Here is a 24,730-nt window from a genome sequence, read left to right as displayed (position 1 = left end):
GCCACATTATGTAGTCGATAAGCCTATGAGCAAATGGGGCAACACAAGAAAGTGGATGCATGAATAAATTAATGCCCATTAGCCGAGAAGGCACAGCTCAGAAGTCCCTAAGACCATTCCCCTGAACTTATCAATGGATAACAGAGATAATTTATCAATGGATAACAGAATTCTAATGCAGAATGTACACTATTGAATAGTTTATAATTAGTGCCATCTGGATAAATGTTTCCACTACAGAACTGTAATAAAACATTTTTTACTTGGACCTTATGGTAAGCAAGGGTGTTCTCTTCTATCACGAAGACTCATTGTCAAGCATCAACCACTAAATTATGTCTTGCATCTCTAACCACCAAGACTTGCTTCTTGCAAGTTATTTCAACCACATAAAACCTTTTAATTTCTTTCTTTCAAAAACATTGAGCCTCAGCACTCCATCACATTGATTCTGGCACAGACATCCTTAACAAGATCCTCAAAGCACAAGAAATAAAACCAACAATCAATAAGTGGCATGACATTAAACCAAAAAGTTTCTGCACTATTTAGGACATAAAGAGACAGCCTATAGAATGAGAGAAAATCTTGACCAACTACTACTTTAATAGGGGATTAATATCCAGAATATACAAAGAACTCAAAAAACTTCACACACACACCCCAAACAAAAACCCCGAATAACCCAATCAATAAATGGACAAAAGAACTAAACAGAAACTTTTCAATAGAAAAAACAAAAATGGTCAACAAATACATGAAAAAAAGTTCACTATCTCTAGCAATCAGGGAAATGCAAATTAAATCAGAATGGCAATAATCAAGAATACAATCAATCATAGATGCTGAAGAGGTTGTGGGGAGAAAGGAATACTTGTACATTGTTGGTGGGACTGCAGACTAGCACAATCACTCTGGAAAGCAGTTTGGATATTTCTCAAAAAAAAAAACCAGGGATGGATCCACCATATGACCCAACTACCCACTCCTGGGTCTTTTCCCAAAAGATCTAAAATTGGCATACTCTAGTGACACAGTGACATCATTGTTTATAGCAGCACAATTCACAATAGCTAAATTATGTAGTCAACTCACATGCCCATCAATAGATGAATGGATTAAGAAATTGTGGTATACACATACAATGGAGTTCTATCAGCCATTAAAAAGAACGAAATTATGGCATTTGCCAGTAAAAGTCTAGAAAAGGAGAATATCATGCTAAGTGAAATAAGACAAACTTAGAAACTCAAAGGTCAGAATGTTTTCTCATATAATGAAGCTGAAATAAAATAAAGGAGAGGGGAAGGGAAGGATAAGATTACATAAGGAACCAATCAATTAACAGACGAGTAAAAGGAAGTCCAGTAGATTAGAGGAAGGAGAGGGGGAGGCAGGAAGGATAAAAGGGAAAAAGAGGGATCATGAACTGAAAAAGATTTCTATGCATGCATGAGTTTTTTGGGATGAACCCAACTATTATGTATAACCATAAAGCTCTAATAAAAAAAGTTGATCCTGAATAAATTCTTAATGATAGAATTATTTACGTATAATTTAACCCTTTTCCTTTTAACTGTTGCATAGTCTGGCACTAATTCATAGTAAAAACTCTGGTTAAGTTTTATTCAGCCCTTGTTCTCCTGTTTAGAAGTATCTATTATCTAACTCCCATAGCAGCCCTTAGGTACTACTACAGTCTCATTATTCCCCTTTTAGAGATGAAAACAGCCAAGGCTTAGTGAGCATGTTAGAAATCATTTCAGAGGGGGTTAGTAATTTAGTAGGGGGGTTACAATTACTAATTAGTAGATAGGATTCAACTATCCAACACTAAATCTGCTTTTATCAGAGCATACATTACATTAGAGTATCAGGTCTAAGTCTCAACCCCATGTCACTATTTGTGTGACAGTTGACCAATCTTTGTGTGCCTTAGTTTCATCTATAAATCAATGGGTTATGAGCAATCAGTGAGTTAGAAGATGCAAAAAGCTTACTGGTGTCTGGCACTGTCAGTAAGCACAGAGTTATTCTCAGCTCTTAAAAACATTGCTATGCTGTTGCCTACAACTGATAAAATACATAAAACTACAAAGTCAAACAAGCTGATTTTGTGACACAAGTTCTTGTAAAAGCTTTGGAGAGATAGGAAGGCACGATGTAGCTTGGTTCCCAGAGCTAGTTCTACTTTTCACACACAATATTTGAAACAGCACATGGCTTAAACGCAACCGAATGTACTAGCTGTAATCCCTAACCAGACTGAATGCCTCACAACAGAATAAAGTCTGTTTCATTCTCCCTTCTAAACAGCTGTTAATATCTCACTTTATACAACTCATCTATTAGAGCACTTGTTAGAAGACCCAAAAAAAAAAAAAAAAAAAAAACAGGCCTTTGAATAACAAACAAACAGATGATGCAGAGGCTGCGCAGTTCAGGACAACCTTTCAAGTGCCCAGTTCAGAACTTCCTTTTGTTTGCCATTTTGAGGACCTAATTGGGTGATTTCCAAGAGGGACTAGAACCACAAAGAGGGAGAGGATGGAAGTCTATAGATAATAAAAGAAACAATGCCAAGAAGGGTATTAAAAAGAAAAAAGGACAAAGAACATAAAATATATTTTGGTAGTAAGAGAGAGCATTCGGTATAAAAGCAAACACTCCTTTTATCTCAAATATGTCCATGAGGGAATCACTAAATTATAGTCATCTAAAGACATAAATGAGAGACATAAGTAATGAATCTTGATGTATACTGGCAGCAAAGTTTGTGGCTTCAAATGTGCTATGAAGAGACTTTAATTAAAATATTGAAAATAAAATTTAAACCTCAAGCTTTTTATTTCCCCCCTAGAGGTATGTTGGAAGACATACAGGATGTTTTGGTGTTTCTAGATTCCCAAGATTTTACTGCAGAAAGGAGTTAATATTTAAAAAGTGCATTTTCCTACAGAAAAAAAGACTAAAATCTCAAACACCACTAGTGTCATTTTTCGCCAATTCCTTAGTGATAAATACATATTTTAGGGGATAGTTATTATATGTTCATCAGTATGAGATATGAGATAAATGCTGAAATAGTTGGAATGACTAGCAGAGTCCCATAAAATTGGAAGATCCAGTGAACATGTCAAAGGTGTCTTACCAGGGGCATCTGGACTAAACAGGCCGCTTTCCTGATTACTGACCAATAGGGGTGGGTTCTTAATTTTTTCAAATGAAGAATGATTTGTAACTTTTGACTCCCAGTAGGAAAACTAGTTTTAAAATAGCTAAATATTGAGAGTTGCCACTTCCTGCCCCCAAATCCTGGTTGATACTGAAATATCTGAGAACTGGCACAGGGCTAAGACTGGACAGCCTATTAGGCAGTGGGTTATAGGTTGGCACTTGGCTCAGATCTATAGTAATTCATTTCATGGATACAGTCTCTACTGAATATCCACAAGGCAGTTTACCACATATGGCTAAGTCTAGAGGATCATTCTTTATTGGTTATTTTACTCTGAAGATAGGAATCTGATATGCTGTATGAGAATCTTAAAAAATGTTTTTTATTCAGACACCCTTTCGGAGGATTCTGAGTTCAGAGGCCAATTTGACCTCCTTGGGTCAGCACACTGGGTGCCAGGCCACAGAAAAAAAGCACATATTCCTAAGAGCCCTAGGGGCATCACATTTGCCTGAATTTTCCACAAGAGATCATGAAGCCTCTCCAGTTCTGAAGAGTTAAGTGTTGGAGCTGTGGGGAATTTAGTCAGGCAGTGGATTGTGGCACAGACAGAAACAGGATCCCTCCTCAAATAATTGGTATAAGAGGTTATGTCATACAAATATCTGTCTTCTGGTTCAAATATCCCAAATTAATCGCGAATCAATTATAATTCATGTAAGATCAAAAAAGAACCACATACACAAGAGAGTCTGTTTTAACCTGAAATAATTCTGTTGATATTTGAATTGCTTTCATGGGACATTTGCTTTAAACCACAAGATATCTCCATCTCCAAGTACAAAATCCCTTCTCCCCACCCCCCACCCAAACAAACAAGAAAACAAACAAAACCCCAAACCCACAACTCAGCTTCAAATAAGTCTGGAAGAAATGAGACTCTAAATATTTACATATGGGGCAAGAAATAAATCACAAAACTATTTACAAAAATACACAAGCTTATATGCATTAACAATTTACACCAGTTCACAAAAATATTAAAACATAAAAAAACACTATATAAATTAAAGAAATCAAAAGTATGATCTAAGACTTCCTAGGGTGCTTCTCTCATGCAGGTCATGGTTGAAAAATCAGGTTTTGCTATCTCAGAATCTAAACTGTAAAACAATCATTTTTATTCTTTGAACATTAACAGTACTAAGCAGATAAGAAAAAAAGACCCTCTGTGGACACCAACATTATCTTGCACATATTAAAAATACATCATTCCTGACATTTCCATTACACAGTACTGACAATTCACATGCCTCTAACCATTTGGAAGAAACTTTCTGACATACTTTGACTTTCTTATTCATTTCCTTGCACACTCTGTTCAGACCATACTTTGCCAACATACTGAATAGGTGACCTAAAGGGATGGAACAGATAAATGGATTTTACAGGCTCCTTCTTGAACTAAAGGGGCAAATTTCAAATATATATCATAAGCATCTATTTCTGCTTCAAATGTGATACCCACTCTTCTATCCCAACTCACATTCATGGTCCCTCTTCTTCACAGAAGTAGCTCTAGAGTTTTTCAACCTGACCTAAATATTTAAAAATGCTTTGCCTTCCTAAGGAATTGTGCAGGCCTTACCCTTGGGACCATCCCAGGGAGTTCTTCAAACTGAGCATTTAAAATATGTGAATGAAAAGGAAATTTATACAGTAAGAAATAAGGCTCAGATTAAGTTTATTATAAAGAATATGGCATCCTTGGGACTCTTAGAGTCCCTAGCCAGACATCCAGGGAATACTTATCTCAATCAAACTGAACTGTGGAATCAAGAGTTTTTTTCAAAAAGATAAAATCTGGAGACATGGCTCAATAAATTAGGGGTTTAATGCATAAGGCAGTTCCACTTCCTTGATCATAATGCTCCATGTCAACATTTGAAAGTAATAACATTCAATTACTGTATTTGTGAAGTCACACACAAAGGTGAACAATGCTGAGGTAACCTGGCTCACAGTGATTTGCCATCTGATTTCTACCCCACATATTAGGAAGGAAAAGATGTGGGCAAAGTCTTTCAAATAACTGAATCCAAAGTTAAGGCTGTTGCTACATAATTAACTAAACTATAGACTTTCTCTAAAGTTTGTGTTTCACACTTATACCAGTAATCTGAATCATTATTCTATATTCAAAATATTTACCTGATATTTCCAAACCCATAGGACATTATTAATAAAGAAGTTGTTCTGAGGAATTAAATGTCATATTTATAAAATTGATTTTAGTTTCAGGAGTAAACAATGTGTGTGTGACAACAAATCCACAGATATTAAAATTGGCCTGGACTTCATTCACTACTTCTTTCTGGGCCCTCAGTTACTGAAGCCATGTGTCTACTAGTTACACCAGCCCCCTCTTGCTAACATCCAGATTGCTGGTGAGAACTTTCAGGGCTGGTATGATCTCCAAGGAGCAAGGGATTGCCTACTTGATAAAAAGATGAATAAGGTTAAAAAAAAAATTAGTGCTGCATATTCACCAGAGATCCAACTCTTCAATGTAGCACCCAATGTGTTTGTGTGCCAGATGGAAGCATCCTCTCAGGTTTCCTAACATAAACATTTTCTAACATCAGTTGGGCCTGCACTCTTAATGTAAAGGCCTAAACTTCTACAGACATTTCACATATTGTTTTTTCAAGATCTTTACTCTGGTCTTTATTGCATCCCTCTGATCAATTCTGGGGAACAAAAGAAAACCTTATAGAGTATTTTCATATATAAATATGTTGCTCTGAAATTTTTCATTTTCTAAATATAAACCCCTAAAATGTAATCACATGTTTTTAAATTAAAAAAAGAGGACTGGCATGAATCCTAATCTTTACACAATTTCACAGCAATAATAGCAGCATATTTTAGCCTCTTAAAAGATTTCTTCTTTTGCTCTAAATAAAAGATAATTCCAAGTTCTAAAAAGCCAGAGCAGCAATCATCCAGTAAATGGAATAAAATCTCCTGTGTATTCTATAAACTGAACATTTACAATATGTGAATGTATAAAACTCAAGTATTATCACAAGTTATGGAATGGAATGACAATCTTAGCTCACACAGTAAATACAGGACTGTTCTGCTAGTCTGGTGGACCTGCGGTGGGTGGGCTGGGAAACAAGAGTAGAGTTAGGCTAGAGAGATGTTCTGTTCCTACTCTGATAAGGAATGAACTTTCAAAAGAAAGTCCTAGATATTAAACATGTTTAACATGTCTACAGAGTTATAAAGAGCTATACCTGAAATGCTGGTGTAGATGATAATTACAGTAAGACCGTGATCATATGAATACAGAGTAAGCATATACTGAGTGACTCCTTAGAACATTATGGTAGCTGCTGGAACTCCAACTGGTGACATGGGGCTGTGTACTTGGTGGTTACTGCAACAATGACATGCAGTACAGATAATTTGCAGTTACTGTAAGAATTCCTAGGGAACATATACTCTGGTTTAGAAACAGAAATTATCACATAAATCTATATTCCTGAAAACAGTCATAACACGCTATTTTTTTCTTTAATTGGAAAAGGTTGCTAATTTAGAAGAACAAGTACTGTTAACATTTTACTGGAATCTCAATTTACTAAATATTATTGGGTGGGGGGAATCTGCAGTCAGGCATCACATTAAAAGCAATGATACAGCTTTCTGGTGTTAATAAAGTTAATTGACAATAAGAATTTCACATTCTTCTGCCTAGGATGTTTCCCTAAATTCTAACTTGAAAAATCCCTCCTGTAGTGACATGAGCTTGCTCACTGTGAAGAGACTACTGAATGTTTAAAGTCTTAATTTCTTTATGTTTTAATTATAATGCTCCAATTGTCTGACTTATCTGAAAGATAAGGGAGTTTTCTCCACTCTAATTTAACATACAACCAAAAGTTAATAAATTATTAATATAGGATGGCTAAAAAAATAATTTAACACACAAGCCCCTTCTCGGTCAAGATGAATGAAGTGATAATGGAAAGAAGTGTCCATGTGGGCAGGCTGTGCAGCCACTGATGGGGGCGTAGGAACATAACAGTAAATGCAAAAGCCCACCAGGAAATAGATGTAAACTGCTCTGAACTAGGTAGCAAGTGCTAAGAAGAAAAGACAAAGTTAAATTTAAATTCAGTTAAAGGCAGTCCTCAGGCTCTTATAAATTAGCCCTATATGGCAAGTACGGTCTGTGACAAATTTCTTTACTATGTTTTCAACACAGTGCTTTACAATCACTCAGATCTCTTTTAAAGACAAAAATGACACAGTCTATATATGAAAGAGGTGGTAATGAAGCAGGAAAGGGCGGGGAGGATGGTGATTTGTTTACTTTTATTATATTTTCTTTTTAACGTGGTCAGGGGTTTTGTAGATTTTTTTTTTTAATCTTTTTTGGTTATTGAAAAAAATAGAACAGTCCACTGTCCAGCAGAGGCTGCTTCAACTCTATTGCTCCCGGGGCTCATTCTGCATGAATCTGTGTGTCAGGATGTGGCAAAGACAACTCTGTGGGCAGGAAAGCCCCTTGACCCAACGCTGTAGCATATGTCCTGCTCTGTGGGTGGGCAAAACCAGAGGGCACATATGTTCCCATGCCCCCGCCTCCAAAGCCTCCTCGCTGGTGCTGGGGCAGGGAGTGGTAATCCTCCAGGTTGTCATACTGGGACACAACAGTCATATTGCTCTGGCGCTTGCTGTGTGTTTGGTACTGGTACAGCACACTGGGGTCCCTTTCCATGTTCTGGGTATGATGAAGTTTTAGGCTATGGCTCCTCTCTGGCTTAGGGGGTGGGACCATTGACTGAGTGAGGTGCTCCTCCTCTTTGTAGCAGTCTCTGGAGTGTTTCTCAGGGGCAGGTGGCTGCCTGGCTCGGGGCCGCTCCAGCTCTTTGGAGAGCCTCACCTCTTTGTGGTTCAATCTTAAGGACTCCTGCCCTGTGGTGTATTTCCCTCCAGAATTATGGTAGCTGCCTGGCTCAGAAGTGTCTGGAATTGTTTTGGGCCCATAATCTAACTGGCCAGTTGCCTGGGGGTATGGTGGCCCATTTTTTGATTCACATAATTGCCTATGGCTTGCTTCCTGATGCACCCTGTGCTCTGGGAGACTACAACCCATGTCATGAAGCTTTCTATTCCTAAGGCTGCTTTGCTTCTGAGGGAGGGTTGGCTTCTCTGCCTGTATACTGCCATACCCTCCATGGTGGGGGGCTCTGTCAAACTCTGGGTCTGGATGCTTCCTATAAAAGCGGTCGTCTCCCTCAGGACTCACAGCCTTGGCTGGGTGCCGCCCTTCCTTTCCTTCTGCCACTGAGAGAAGTCCAGTTTTCCCAGGATCTGATTTACTGCGCAGATGGATGACATAGATCCCACCCAGGTCATCCTGCACAGCTGGCGTCATGTTGTCATACTGAGACATAACAGGCGCTTTCACCTTCTGCCGTGCACGGCTCTCTCTCCGGATAGACTGCATGCGATATTTTTCCATGTCCTCTAGATCCCACGAGGCGTAGGTGTGCTTTACATCAGCAGATGGAGGCATGTTTACTACATTATGGTCATTACCAGAGAAATAGCCAGTCATGTTGGTCCGCGGGCGTGGAGGCAAACCAGAGTAACTGTACAAGTTCTTGCCTTGTAGCCTGGGATTGTAGAAAGCAAAATCACGACTTGGCAGGCGATGAAGGGGCCTCAACTGTACTGTGCTATAGGCATCCACATCACACAGGGCCCCATCAGGACTGTAATAGGAACTAGAGGAACTGGAATATGGACTATAGCGGTAATGGACCCGTCCATTCTCAAAGTAAGGCTGAAGCTGAGTTACATGATAATCTGAGCGGGCCTGGGAGGACTGATATGGCTTAAACTGGTACAGGGGCCTTGGGCAGTAGGCTGGTTCATCATCTGGGGGAACTTCTGTCCGTGAAATGGGAACAGAACGAATCATGGAAGATGGGGGAGCATGGAGAGATTGCACCCTTCGGATGGTAGGGTATGGTGGAATATCTTCAGGATAGCAAGCATTCCTAACTGAGGAGCTCAAAGAAGAAACATACTCCATCCGGTTGCATGGCTTAGAGTGGTGTCCAGACGTGTTTCTTCCCGGGGCCACATAGGTGTTATAACGAGGACCCATGGAGGCTGGTGGCTCTGATCGGGCACCATACACTTGGTGTTGCTCCAATTTATTATGATGTGGAGGTACACTCTGGGGACGGAATTGGCAGGTTGGAGTCATATTGAAATGCAAACAGTTTTCTGGACCAAAGGGCTCAGTGGTGACATCAGGCCTAGCAAAGGAGGAATAAGCTATTTTCTGAGAAGCATGCTTAGGTTGTGGGACAGGCAGTGGCAAAGGCAACACATCATCCACTGAGGCTGATGACGCAGTGACAAAGGAGTGGTAATTTGAACTGCTAGTGGCATCTGCACTGTTGGAGTGCATGGCGGCAGCCATCTTACTCTCCATTGTTCTGGTGGGGGGCATTGGTGCAGAAAAGCCACAGGAGTGCCCAGGGAAGGACTCGGCTCGCATGTGGAGCAGTGGGGCCCTGGTACTCTCCCGCACTTTCTCAGGCAGGCCTGGCTGGAGAGCAGTAGTAACCATAGGACACTGAGCAGCAGCTGCACAGCTATCACTGACAAAGATGGGTGCAGGGTCATCCACGGCTCGAGGTTCAGGTGGCCTCTCTGGAGCTGGAACTACTCCGTGAACCTATTCAAAGATGAAAATATTATGAGTCCATTTTTTTTACACTCCCCTTATGAAATCAAATGCTATTAATTTGTAACTCACAAACTGAGGCTATTTAGGCAGCAGCTTTAACCTTCCCAAGCCATGCAGTTGTACTGGACCTGTTCCCACTGGCAGGAAAAAGAGCCTATGCTGCTACCTGGTATATTACCATCTCTGGAGAACTGTTCAGGGTTTTCTCCATTTGTGATGGGTTTTAAATATGAGAGGAGGTTGCCTATGATGATGTCTTAATGTGAAGACCGAAAGGTTTGTCAAATAACACTGTCAAGCTTAAAAATAAATATTTGCCCTACTGCTCTAGCTTAGTCTCAACATCAAGAACACTTTATTCAATAAATATAATGATTCTATCATCTGGAAGTGGTTCACAGTTGGACATAGAGAGAAGTTGTGAACCCCTAATACAGACAAGTGACTTGTCCAAGGTGGCATTCAAGTCAGAGGTTATCTCTCTCCCTACCTTTGACCAACTCATTTGTGGACCCATAGGCCAAATACAATCCTCACAGAAATAAGCAAATAAGCTCTCTCTGAAAAGTAATTGCTAGAACTAGCATCCTCCAAGGAAGGACCAGAAATTTAAGAATTTAAGTCCTTTCAATTGAAGGTGACCACAAAAAAAAAAAAAAAAAAAAAAAACCTGTGTGACAACTTTTAGCATTTTGTATATAACACTCTCTCTTCAAAATACATACTTGATTATGGAGCAATCTGCTGGTTAAGGTTGAGAAAAATAACAAAAAATCCTAATGTACTAAAATCTTTTACACTTCTAAAACAGGCAGAGATATCTTCAGAGTGAGGCATTTTCATTGAGTACATGGGAATGATTGGCATAGCGTACTCATACATGACTTGCCCAAAGTCACGGTGAGTCAGTGATGGATTTCCAAAAGGGAAAAAACAAAAAACAAAAAACCCCCACATGCATGACAGCTAAAGCCCAGTTTGTCTCATGTTATCCCTTTGTATAACCATAAAGAAATGTAGGAAGAAAAGGTACCAGGTATAAAATTGTAGTCATTTAGTAACTGCTGCAGCAGCCAGGCAAAGGCAGAACCCTAACTTCAAACCAGAAGTATTTCATGGAAACCTGCCATAAGTGTTAAAAATTATGTTGTATTCAAATAAAGTTGTTATCAAAGATAACAACACACCCTGCTGAAAAATGACATACCTTTGGGAAAGCATATTTCATCTCACCAACCTTCTCTCTTCTTACCTTGTGGGAATCATTCAGTCCTATACTGGCTGCAGCTTGTACTTGCCCCGCGACTGGCAGCTGCTCTGTGGTCCTCTGGGCAGGAGGCGGGGGGAGAGGGCGATGACTTCTGTGTGTGCGCTGAAGGGTAGCAACAGCAAACCCAGTGGCAGTGGGCTGTTCACTCACAGCCCAGCTGGCATCCCTGGTGCTTATTTCAGCTGTTGCTGGAGTCGCTGTCATGTAAGTCATGGTGGCTGTGCTGGTATTCTCTTCAGGGGACCCAGAAAGAGGACAGCTTTTGTCTCTAGGCAAATTTGAAGGCATGGAAGATTGGTCTGCAAGTTCTGAAGGGTGATGGGGCTGATCCACACTTGCACCAAGGTAGGCAGGAGACTGATCCCCACTGTAGAAATGGAGTGCAGACTGGTCCTGCTCTACGAAGGGGATGGTTGCCACAGTGGTCTTCCCAGCCTGGTCTTCAGGGAAACCTACATGATCATCAGACTTTTCTGAGTCTGTTAAGGGAACTAAAGTAATTCTGGCCTTTTCTGGGTCCCCAGATAAATAGTTTCGATGTAGATGGTTTCCTGGTAAGTCTACTTGGTGGAGTTGCTCCCCAGATTCATTTACCTTGGTATGAGTAGGATCCCCAACAGCTGTTGTCTCTGGGAGAGGCTGGTTGCAGTTTCCCAGTGCATTGTTCTGGAGGTGGAACTGCTCTGCTGGTCGATCTGTTTGGAAATAGGCCTTATCTAGAGAAATACTAGAGTACGGACTGGGCAGTTTATCTTCAGCTGTAGCCCCTGCTGTGTCTCCATAATTTGTGTACCCAGCCTGAGAAGTCCCTGGTCTCTTCAGTGACTGAGTAGAGGCTTGCTGCGCAGACTCAGCTAATGCTAGCGCCAACATTCGGGCGACATTTTTCGGAGGCGGTGGCGGTGGGATAAGAGAGACTGAACTGACAGGAACAGGCTCCTGAGGGGGGTCATGGGTAACTGCTCCTAGTGGGAAATTGGGAAAAAAAATGAGAATGAAAAGGTAGCTTACGTTATCCTATACAGAAAGCCAAACACTCCCCACTTGATTATTTAAAAACAGGTGCCTTCCATATTTCAAAATGGCAATCCATGATCTTCTATCCCACATGCAAATGCTGTAGAAAATACATCTCGTTTGGAAGGAAAACTAAGAGTGCTTAAAGGTTGCAAGCTCCTCTTGAATTGCTACAGAAATGGGGAGGGGGCTCAGAAAAGATTGCTTAAAACACAAGCTTCAAGGCTTATGGATTGTTACTAAGGCTAGTTTTCACACTGGATGGTATAGGCTGTTAACTTGTAAGGCTACAATAATGATATTCATTAGAAGAGAAAATTGATTCAAGAGCTATGAAGTTGTACAAAAAATTATCAAGGAATTCTCACTGTCCATACAGGTAAGGGACTTTTGTGATGGTCTGAAGCAGGACCACAAGCTCTTTGGGGAGTTTTGTTTGACTGACTTTAATGTGGGGCTTGAGCCATCTGCCAATGCTCAGAGAAGCATTCTCCTGGATTAAAGGCTACCTGTGGAGCAAATTCTCTCTTAAAAGGCACAGATGGATTTACAAGATTGAAGATCCCTCTTAATTTAAAGAAAGAATGGAGGAAAACAAACGGTACCTGTCTGAGTCTGTCCAGAAGCTACAGCCTTACTCTGACTGCTTGAGACAGACCGCTCCTCTTTCCCTGGCAACTCTATTTCTTCAGCAGCTACCTGGTCCAGGGGCTGGATTTCAGGTTCGCATCCTTCTTGGGCCTCTCTCTCATTTGTTTTCATCTTTACTATTTGGGTGGGGGATCTATTTGTGATATCACTTTCTTCTGTGCTTTTGTCCCAGGTTGGAGATGATGCATTCTGAGCTGCAGTATTTGAGCCAGTACTGATGACTTCTGAGACCCGAGGTGGAAGGGTCACTGAAATCGGCTCAGATATGTTCATGGAAGGCGATTTGCTTAATTTTCGTCCAATCTTCGGAGAGAAAGCATAGACGACCTTTTCAGTAAATGAGGATGATTTGGATGACTTCTCTTCAGTTGGGCTCAGGTCCAGGGTAAAGAATGGACTCATTTTCTCCTGAACTGGAGAGACAGGTTCAGAACTTGCTGTGCTTCCTGGAGTCTGAGACTGGCTACCACTTGGTTCTACATCCTTTTTACTGGTACATGGTTTATCCTTGGAGTATCCTAATGAATCTAAAAAGGAAGCACCACTCTCCAGGCATTCTGATTCGGCCTTAGGGGGACTACACTGAAATGACATTGGATCAAAATCCAGGCTGGCTACTCCAATATCTGGAGGGCTCAAGTCAACATCCTCAGCTGAATGAGGAGACAGGAGAGCTGGGATATGCAGCAACCCTACCTCCTCCTCACTCTCATTGTCATGGGGCAGATTATCATAGGAATTACAGCGGTTCCCCAGCATTTCTCCGTTAAAAGAGGCAGACAGGGCATCACTGCTAGATCGGGGTCTTCTGGGTCGGAAGAGCTTGGAATCACCTAGTAAAAATGGACAACAATGTCAAAGTATGAATGTCACAGGATATATAATGCCATGAGAAGCCACCTACTTGGTATAGCAGTAACTCACCATTTAGGTAAGAAAATGCAACTTTTCATTTTCTTTTTGTAAACTGTCTCGAGACACACAGATCATTGCAATAACAAAACTCCCCAACCAAATGCTAAATAGCAAGCACATTTCATATAATCAGAGGGAGAATGCAGTGCTTCATGGTTTTGATAAGAAAAAGGACCAGGACTCTTGAATTGTTATTGGTCCAACACTGACTCTTTGTGTGACTCTGGGCAAGTTTTTCATTTCTTTGTGTCTTATTGTATCACTAGCCTCACACATGACTTGTGAGGTAAAATAAATCACTTTAGATAGCATTTTGGACATAAAATAGCAAAAAAGGTTGTTTCTTTGGAGGAAATATCCTATGCTACCCAAATTTCAAAAAAAAAAATCTTGATTAAATAGCATTAACATATACTTAAATTATTCCTTTCGAACACTTAATTTCATTTTTTTTTATTTATAAGACTAGGCCTTCAGTTTCTCAAGCAGAGTCCTGGGGAGTGGTAGTATTATGCAATTTTATGATGTTGCTAAAAGTCCAACTGGTAAAAATGAAACCACTTATTCTATGAGACTTTTAATTGCCATAGTGAAAATGTAATATAAGAAGTGAGCAATCTGTGTATGGGGTGAAGGTGGGAGTTCATAACCCACTTGAATCAAAGTGTGGAATATGATATGTCAAGAAATTTGTAATGTTTTGAACAACCAACAATAAAAAATTAAAAAAAAAAAAAGAAGTGAGAAGCTATCTTAACATAAATATATATACTGATATATCTACCACTTAAAAACATAATCTTGACCCAAATATTATTTTCCACTTGACATGAACTTAGTCCATTGCATTGTTTTCATAGATTATGCTGACTATAGTTTAATTAAAAATCTTGGAGAACTTTTCTAAGATTGTCAGCCACTCAGATAGTGTGATGTGGGAGCACTATGAATCACAAGAAAAATCACTGGTCAATGAAGATCTGGCAGTTAGAAAGGTTAATAAATGAAGATGAGAAAATTGATCAAGATGATGATACAGGGATACTTGAAAAGCACATGATCTGAATATCAACAGATTAAGAAAAGCCCTTGGAAAATTGATATAGTTTTTGATTACTTTTGTAGAAAGGGCCTTCTTTATAATCTGTGGCACAAATCAAAGATCAAATAAAGTTCTTACATTTGTCAAAAAATATTGTACCTTCTTCCAAGTCAATGTTGGAATAATTCCTGGTTTAGTAAATAGTTGCAACTATAATTTAACTTCACTAAACAATATAATACACATTTATTTTAATATTTTAGTTTTGTTTGTCAAGTTACATTGCAACAAAACCTTTTTCATGGTTACCATGAAATCTTGGTCCCGATTTTAAACAGATCCATTTTACATTGCTTCTCCAAGTGCTAATTATCCTGGGACAATGAGACCAGCTATAATCAATCTGCTTTATGAAATTTAAGGTCAGGTTAAGCAATTTGGAAGACAACTGGTCTAAACATCAAAATGCTTCACTTTATATTTTGTAGCAAACATTTTGTTCCCACTTGTGAAAGTTAAAGAAGGAGACAGTTGAAATCCCAGTTTTTACAGGCATTAATCAATATAAATGGTTAATTTAAAACATTTTAGCCATTTAAATAGTAATCCTGCCAAAATACTGCTGCCATATTAGAACAGCAAAGAACTGTAATCTGAACAATACTAAATACTAGAATTCTTGGAAATGATAATCAATAGTCTATTTATTAAGTATATATTTATAAAGTACACCCAAGTGCTATGTTCATGTTCTCTTATGCAAGCTATCATGGAATAAAACAATTGATTCTTTCAGTCTTACCATCAACTGCATGAAGAGAAGTAAGAGACTCCTCACTTTTTGCTGAGCGAAGGGTTCCTTCTGCTCTGCCACCTGAAGAATCAAAACCAAAAAGTGTTTAATTTTAATTTTGCCGCATATTATACAGTTAAAGGGATCAGTGTTTTTCCTAACACATGCTTAAATTTCCCAGAGTGGTTGGCTGTACAGATTGAGAGTCACATTCAATTTACCACCTTCTTATATAAAGTGTTGTACTATTCTCAAATGGTGTCCCATGTTCAACTCTCTTTTCTAAAGGATTATGAACTTGAGCATAGAGATTAACTAAAAGACTTTTCTTGTGTATTTCCTAAAGACCAACATGATACCCAGAGATGATATCACATTAGACTTACAGTGGCCCCACCCTTAGTGACTGAAGTCCTTACAAGAAGAGAAGACAGAGAAACACAGGGAAAGCCCTGTGAAGATGGATGCAGAGACAGAGTGATGCTGCCTCAAGCCAAGAAATGCCAGGAGCCATCAGGAGCAGGAAGATGCAAGGAAGGCAAAGGAGGATTCTTCCCTGGAGCACAGCCCTGCTGACAGCAGTAAAAGAATGTATTTCTATTGTTTTAAGTCACTTGATTTGTACTAGTCTTTTACAATTGGCCTAGGAAATACTTATAGTAATTTCAATTACATATGGTGAATCTTATTTGCTAGACACCTCCATCCTCTCTCATCCATTGGTAGCATTGAGGGCACTTCCATTTTCAGCCCCTTCTCCCTAATGGAGATATCACCCAATCCTCCTGTTCTTTGCCTACTTTCCTGACCACTTCTCACTCTATTCTCATGACAACTCTTCCTTTTATAGTCCTTTAATGATTGCTTTTCTTCAGAATTGTGTCTGTAATCTGCTTCTCTTCTCACCCTGCACCTATGTCTTGAAACCCAATTCTTAGACCCTTGTTGATTAGGTGAAATCCCTACTTATTCTTCAATATTCAAATCTACGGTTATCTTTCTTACTACCAGCCCTGCCCCAAAAGATCAGACAATGCCTATCACAGATATCTTATACAAAACTGTTTCAATAGTTATGATTATGCACTGAAATTTATTTCCTTATACATGGGACTTTCCAATTAAGATGCTATAGGCAGTATGCTACCTTAATTTTCTTTCTATCTGTAGGGCCTGCTATCAAAATACCTAAGACACGCTTGGTACATGACTACAAACTGAATGAATGATGAATTAAATGAACTGAACATTACACTGCCAACATTACTTAAGAAAAAAATCCCTTCTAGATTCAGAAGCTATTATCAGAACATGAATTTTAAACTATATTTCTTTGATTATAAGATATATAAACCTCAAAGACATATTGAAACATAGTTTTGTCATTTTTTAAAGTTACAAAAATATCAATTAAAAAACTAGTACAGCAGTATTTGTTTATTACTAATAATATATAAGCTATGTTACAATATGCTTGAATTTTTAATCACTTCATCCTACATATAATCTACATAGTGTCCTTAAGAAATTGGGTCCCTCTTTGTATTCATATGATTTCAAGTTGGTGATAAAGAATTGGTCACGAAGACAATCCACCTGGACCACACAACTGTGCACATATTAAAGGATAGCCTATCATAATAACACATGCAGAACGTGCCCAGAGAAACAAAAGGTTATCACTAGGCAGTAGAGGGGACTTAGTAGACAAAATGCTTGCCAGCCACAGAACAGTGTTGTGGGAAGGCACTTACCTTTGAGAGCCATAGCTTTCATTTCTGAAGGCTCACTCTCATTACGCTGCAACTTCCGCTTAGAGACTGATGATGATTTCCCCAAGTTGAAAAATGAACGCCAGCTGCCCACAGGAGATTTCTTCATCTTATTTTGAGGCCTCTTTCTATGAGACAGAAAATAATTAATCAATGTTAAGACAGCCAAGAGTCTGTCTTATAGAAAAAAAATGAACAAATAGTAGAAAGAACAAAACAAACCAAACAACCTGGAGAGGCATAGCTGAAAGAATAAACAAGCCCCCTCCTTCTACAGGGTACACGCAACACAGTGCAGCTAAAGCATGAAATGGAACTTAAAGGAGCAGATTTCTTATTAGTAACCAGTTTCACAAAGATCGTTTTTATGCATATCTTCATATTTACAGCCAACATCACAAGCTGCAACGAAGTGAGAATAAGACACAAATGCAAATAGAACTGTTCGGACCTCCAAAAATAAAACACAGTTGAATAAAATGATTTTAGGTATGAGTAGAGAGAATAAGAACAAAAAAAGAAAAAACTAGTATACATTTAATGCCAAACACTGCATTAACACCTTATACATAGTATTTCCTTTAAATCAGATATAATTATATTAAGATATAATCATATTTTCATTGTACAGCTGAAGAAATTAGTCATTCAAGTAACTTCCTTAAAGTTATAAAAGTAGTAAGTGATGGAGTCAGGTTTGAAACCCAAGTCTATCTACACCCCAGTATCTACTCTTTTAAATGCAAGTCTATAAGGAAGATCTTGAGTAAATTATGGAGCTAAAGTATAAAACCAAGATGCTAAGAGTATGTCTCAACTTTTTGCTCTTTTAGTCATGGGAAGCAAAAGGAAGTTAGAGGAGTATAATAAAATATGGGAAAAAGACATTCTAATGCATTATTATTAGTACAATCCCATCCAGAGAAGTGAGATCCTTACATTCATGTGCAATAGCCAAAGGAGTAGCAGAGACATCAAAAATAACTTTTACATACATTAATCTTCCTACTATAACCTAGTAAAGAAGATACAGAAATCATGTTATTATCATTTCTTTAGAGGTACAGAGAATTTCAGAGCTGGAAAGGACACTGACAGGGCACACTACAGTGGTTCTCTAATTTTTGAAAACATCACAACTGCTTGGGAAGCTTGACAAAGGACTTATCCTAGAGCTCCTGGTACAGTGGGCTTGGAATGGGGCTGGAGGATTACTACAGCTATTAGGTGACATTGGTGTTGTTGGTCAAGAGAATACACTTTAAGAACCACTGACCTATCTGAACCTTAACATGGAACCAATTTCAAGCAAGTCATTATCCACTTACTTTCTGAATAAACTGTTCCAAAACAGCTTACTTCTAAACAAATTTCTAAAAAACGTATCTTGGAGAGAAAAATCCACACCACATAAATAGTGCACCATTTTTGCCCAAATGACTTTTTTTTATGACATTATTCTGTGATGCTTTTGCAAAACTAATTCTTATCATTCCCTTTGAGGTGTTAAGCATCATTCACATTCAGATAAACAGGGTTTGTGGGACTGGCCCATAATTTAATATGTGAATACTATAGTACAAAATTAAATGTGAAGCAGACCTGGAATGTGGCTTAGTGGTAGAGTGCTTGCCTGGCATGTGCAAAGCCCTGGGTTTGATCCCTAGCACCTCCAAAAAGTTCAGAAAGAAAAAACTAAAAGGAAGTAATAGCACATGGCTATGAAAATCACATTCTTAAACAGGAATTAATAAATTTTACCTTTCAAGTGGGAATTCAATTATGGTATGAAATTTCCCCTGAAGTGCAGCAGGTCCTTCTCCTACTTCAATATATTTATTTTCAGTTACAATTGGAGAATTGACCTGAGCCTGTGTTCTTGCCTGGGCTTCCTCCAATGTCAGCAGCTTGGTGGATGGAGAGGATACCAACAGAGATTTGGGCCTTGACAGAGAAGCTTCAAAAAGAAAAAGAAAGAAATGACGTAGTCAACAATTTTAGCATGTATCAACCTGTTTATCCTCTATCTGCCAATCAGTGTTGTATCATATTTCCTTCAGGTCTTTTAAATGGCAATAATCAAAGCACTTTATATCCAGAGAGAAACACAAAATGACATAACCAGACCAGAGCCACACACACACACACACACACACACACACACCTTCTTTAATAATTTATTTTCCCTTCTTAAAAGATAACCAAAAGGCATTTTTAGTTTTGGAAGAAATTTTTCTTCTCTGTTCCACAAAGTACCTTAATATACATCAATAAAAGGTGCCAAGACTTGTTTTATACGTCATGAACTTAGATCACAATAGGTCTGATATATAGTGTTCATTGTATTCACACAAAATAACTCAATTTGTGCATTATGAAAAATGGACATAAATTCGCTGTCTTCTAATGCCATATTTTAATTGAGACAAGCAATACAAAGTTTTCCATCTTTTAGAAGTTTAGATACATGTTTCCAGGAGCAAATAAAATCTGTGTCATACCTGCCCCTTCCTGCATGACTGCACTGATTTTGCCACTGAAGAGCACGTCTACATGATTGAGGATGAACTCAACAACCACAGACTGAATCCTTACTTCCATGAAAGCAGCTGTTCCACTGAAACAGGCAGACTCTATCTGTTTTGATCTGTGAGGTAAACAACATTGCCATCAATTACAAAGAGACAGTCATAAAGAACATCTTTTAAAAATGTGTAAATCACAGGCAAATCAGAGAAAGAAATCATACTTTTATAGTAACTTAGCTAAGCCCCATATGCCTATTTTGGGGAGATGCTAATAAAAGAAATAATTTGCCTTCCTCTTTAAATTTTTCCTTAACAAACACTGATGAATTACACTTTTGGTTCTAGTAATAGAACTAAAACAATCAGTTCTATTAAAGGTCATAAGTCAATGCAAATTACCGAAGCAGGTTTGGAGCCCAGACAATTGCTAGATTTTTTGCATGCATATTTGTGATGGAACAGTAGTCCGCAAGAAGAGACAAGTGCCTCATCAGGAACTCCAGTGTTCTAAAAAATGAAATACAACATATTAACAGACAAAGACTTTATGGAGCAGTATATAGCATAAAAGCCACTAATTGATTTGTAAATTTTCAATAGAAAGAGACCATACAAACCCAAGCACATTTTTTGCTGCCTACTAAGTTCAAATATTATTAGAATTGAATTCTCCACAAAAGCTATTTTCTGGAACAAAGGACATTTTGAAGATATAATATTTACTTGCAATAGACAACTAATAAGAAAGGATTTAAATACTTCCATGAAAGAAAAAAAATGTTTCAAAGGCCGAAAATAAAAATTCCAACAGACATCAAGAGGAGAATTTTTGAGCAACCACACACAAATATTATCTATCAGTTATCACATCTCAGTGTCCCTATATCTAAATGGATAGGGATTAAAACTATTAAAAACAAACAAATGAAAGTCAGAAATATAAGATTTTATTATTAGAAACAGCAATGAAAGTAAAATTTTGGTCTACATATAAGCCACAAAGATTCTGGAGGGCCTAACAAGGACTTGGGAGGAGCAGGAAGATAGCTTTGGGACTAGGAACCCTGTTTTGTCAGGGGGAATCTCATTTAATTCTCATAGTCTAATCACATACAGTATTCCCAGCTCCTTTGTAGGGAGGGAGAAGTCAAGGCTAACCTGAAATTATACAGACAAGCAGTGGCAATGACAGGATTCAAATCAAGGTCAGCATGGATTGAAACTGCCTGCTCCTTCAACAGCATCTATGGTAGTTTTTGTCCCTCCTGTATATAATCAGATAAAAAACACAGACAGCTGGCCTAGCTGGGCACAGTAGTGTACACTTGAAATCCCAGCAACTCATGAGGCTGAGGTAGGAGGATCGCCAGTTCAAGGACAGCCTCAGCAACTTTGCAAGACCCTCAGCAATTTTGTGAGACCCTGTCTTAAAACAAAAAATTAATAATAATAATAGACTGGTGATACAGTAAAGCACCCCTGGATTTAATCCCTGGCAAGTTTATGTACACACACACACACACACACACACCAAAAATAAATAAATAAAAATTAAAAAAACACAAAAAGAGAAAAGAAAAGTGACCTGGCCTGGAGATTATGTAGAGGTGGGAAGCTTTAAGAAATGTGTCTAAAAGACAATGTAAGAAATAAAAAATTAAAATAACCAAAGATACCTATTTAGTTCATCTGATTATAAAGATGTTTTTAAAAGTTAATGGAGAATTTCAGTCAGGACCCCATGAAGTGAGCACTTTCATATTCAGCAGATGAGAGTGGAAACTGCATAAACCTTCCTGGAATACAACTGGGGACTGTTTTAATATTAGGATCTACAATATACACACATATATAGTATCAAGCAACTGAATATATAGTGTACAAAACATATAAAATACACATGCAATGTATATTATTAAACACTTATTATGTTCAAGGCTTTATTCTGAAAATATAATGATAAACAAGACAGAATTCATGACCTTAAGAAGTTCATGTTTTAGAGAGGTTACATACTGAATAGGTAATAAATTATATATAAAAAACATATAGACGGGGCTGGGGTTGTGGCTTAGTGGTAGAGCACTTTCCTAGCATGTGTGAGGTACTGGGTTTGATTCTCAGCACCACATATAAATAAATAAAGATCCACTGACAACTAAAAAATATTTTAAAAAAACATATAGTCAGATAGGTATTCAATATATAATATGTTGAAGGAAAGATACCTAATGTTTAATAGAAAAGACTACATAGATAGTAGGGGAGCAATATGAAATAAGAATGAAATTATGGCATTTGCTGGTAAATGGATGAAGTTAAAGAATGTCAGGCTAAAAGAAATAAGCCAATCCCCCAAAACAAAGGTCGAATGTTTTTCTCTGATATGTGGATGCTAATTCACAATAAGGGGGGCGGGGGTGCTAGGGAAGAACAGAGTTCTTCTAGGTAGAGGGGAGTGAAGGGAGGGGAGGAAATATGGGGATAAGAAAGATAGTAGAATAAAACAGACATTATTACCTTATGTACATATATGACTGCATGACTGATGTGACTTTATAATATATACAATCAGAAAAATGAGAAATTATACCCCATCTATGTATGATATATCAAAGTGCATAAATGCATTCCATTGTCATATATAACTAATTAAAACAAAGTGAAAAAATAAAAAATAAAAAAGACTGAGGATGTAGTTCAGAGGTAGAGTGTTCCTGGATTCAAACCCCTGTACTGAAGAAAAACAAAAAGAAGAAAGAGGAGAAGTGGGAGGAGGGGGAAAAGAAATTATCAGTATTCTGTTCATGAACATGAAGACTGATGTTTAGAGATATCACACAGGTAGTAAGGGATAGATTTGGAAATTCCAAACTCAAGCCAACCTATCAAAGCCAATATTACCTTGTACCAGGTTCCTTTCACTGACGAGTTAATAAAGAATGTCTTCTCCCTCAATAATATTCTTTAAATAACTCTGTATTAATCAGACTTATCTCCTTGGCTTTCCTTTACAGTATAAATACATCAATTTTCTTTGGCTTATGTCATAAATGCTCCTTAATTTTCCTTTTTCACTATTCAATGGATTCTTAGATCCCTTTAATTTTATCAAATTTCTCCTAAGACATTAACAGAACAGTAAGTCAATGCTATATTACCTTCTCACTCATGCCCATTATGCATTTGCATGTAGAGTGCTGATTTTAAAATATGGTCTGATTTTAGTACAGATTAAAAAAATGTTAGGTTGGTTTAATGCTGAGTAGAGTACTGATTTAAAAAATGATATATAAGCAATGTCATTTTGAAAATAAATCAGCATTAAACTATTATTTGTACTAGAATTTGTGCTAAATCTAATTTCTTTTTAACAACTGAATTTTAAAAATGTCTTAATTCTTTTTGCATACTATAATATACAGTTTCAACTGTTTTCTTTCTTTCACTAAATGGCAAAGCAATCCTTAATTTTATTCTGGTCTTCTCAGACATAAACAAAAATATATCTGAAAATTCAAACTAACATATAAATCAAACTGGGGTTTAAAAGGTAGCAACAAGAGAGTCTAGTTGAGTGGCAGAGGGCATCTTACTAGCATGTGCAAGGTTCAAGGTTCAACTCTAGCACCACTACCAAAAAAAAAAAAAAAAAAAAAAGTAGCAAGACAAAATTAGAATACAATAAAACCTAACAGAAAAAACAAACAGACAAAACCTCAGGTTTAGTCAAAACATATATGAATAAAATCCATTCCAGAGAAGTGGAACTTCAAGGAAATTTAAGTAATTAGAAACCCAAAGGAAGGGAAAAATCAACATTTTTACAAATCAACTGACATGCCTCTGGTGGATATTCACCAATGTGATTCACCTGTAGTGTGGCGGGGGGAGCTGCTGAATGACATCATGAATTTTTATCAGCCTTTCTTCATCTGTTGCTGCTGAAACGGCATCCTGTAACAACAGTTCATAACAGAATAAACCAGTAGGTTTTGCTGGTAAAAATGACAGTTCTTCATTTATCATTCTGTTTTTCCTCTGAGATTATAAGATTAACTCACTGTATTCTTTGATGCTAAATGACAAGGAAACACAATAGAGCCTGAAGGATGCAAACTTGGTTTTCACACAATGTCAACACTGGAATCTACTAAATCATAATGCTTAAAAACACAGGTGGTAAGGTCAGTGGCTCAAAATCAGAACTAAAAGAATGATAATGTGAAAACAGCAATCATCACCACAGACTAGCTGGCAATAATTGGTGGGTTTTTTGTTTTGTTTTGTTATGTTTTAAGGGGCTATTTTGGTCCCACATATCCACATGGGACCACACCAAACGTCATATAAATTAAACAAAAAAATAGCAGAGCTCTACACCAAGACTTTGAGTCAAGTATGACTGATACTTACAGAAAATTTCTCATACAGCTGGTAGGTGAGCAGAGGGTTTGGGAGCTCTCGGAAGTACAGCTTACAGAGGGAGCCCACCGAATGGATGTCTTGAACATAAGGTTCCTTCGTCAGGTCGGGGACATGTTCGGAGTCAAATTCATGGCTGACTCAGATGGATGAGGACAAAACAAAATTATGTGACTGAGAAAAGCAAATACATGACTTAAATCCTGAAAGCAACAATACAAAATGTTCACCTCTAATCTCAGTGAGTTACTGTTTTCTTCAAATTAAAATTCATGTTAAGTTATATCTGGACTTCAGCAGTAACCAGATATATTATTATTAGAGAGATATCTATGTGGAAATTAAGGGCATAGCTTTA

General features: G+C 37.9%; 1 protein-coding gene across 11 annotated transcripts in view; it reads right to left on the bottom strand.

The window, feature by feature from the left end:
• Positions 1–588: 588 nt before the first annotated feature.
• Positions 589–24,730, bottom strand: part of Arhgap32 (Rho GTPase activating protein 32) — a 307,145-nt gene continuing 283,003 nt past the window's right edge. For all 11 annotated transcript variants that reach the window (XM_058575244.1, XM_046432648.2, XM_046432646.2 and 8 more), the window contains 10 exons: positions 24,364–24,508; positions 23,822–23,904; positions 20,347–20,454; positions 19,921–20,066; positions 19,181–19,376; positions 17,402–17,547; positions 15,657–15,728; positions 12,852–13,730; positions 11,212–12,194; positions 589–9,947 (listed from right to left, as the gene is read on the bottom strand). In XM_058575244.1, coding sequence (XP_058431227.1) covers positions 7,695–9,947; positions 11,212–12,194; positions 12,852–13,730; positions 15,657–15,728; positions 17,402–17,547; positions 19,181–19,376; positions 19,921–20,066; positions 20,347–20,454; positions 23,822–23,904; positions 24,364–24,508 — 5,011 coding nt within the window. In that variant the 3' untranslated portion in view covers positions 589–7,694. The remainder of the gene's footprint in view (positions 9,948–11,211; positions 12,195–12,851; positions 13,731–15,656; positions 15,729–17,401; positions 17,548–19,180; positions 19,377–19,920; positions 20,067–20,346; positions 20,455–23,821; positions 23,905–24,363; positions 24,509–24,730) is intronic.

The sequence above is a fragment of the Marmota monax genome, unplaced genomic scaffold (assembly GCF_021218885.2).
Source record: "Marmota monax isolate L192 unplaced genomic scaffold, Marmota_monax_Labrador192_F-V1.1 WCK01_AAM20220418_F8-fsc00062, whole genome shotgun sequence".
Lineage (NCBI taxonomy): Eukaryota > Metazoa > Chordata > Mammalia > Rodentia > Sciuridae > Marmota > Marmota monax.
Note: the sequence above shows the minus strand (reverse complement) of the source record. Positions and strands in the feature narration are given on the sequence as shown.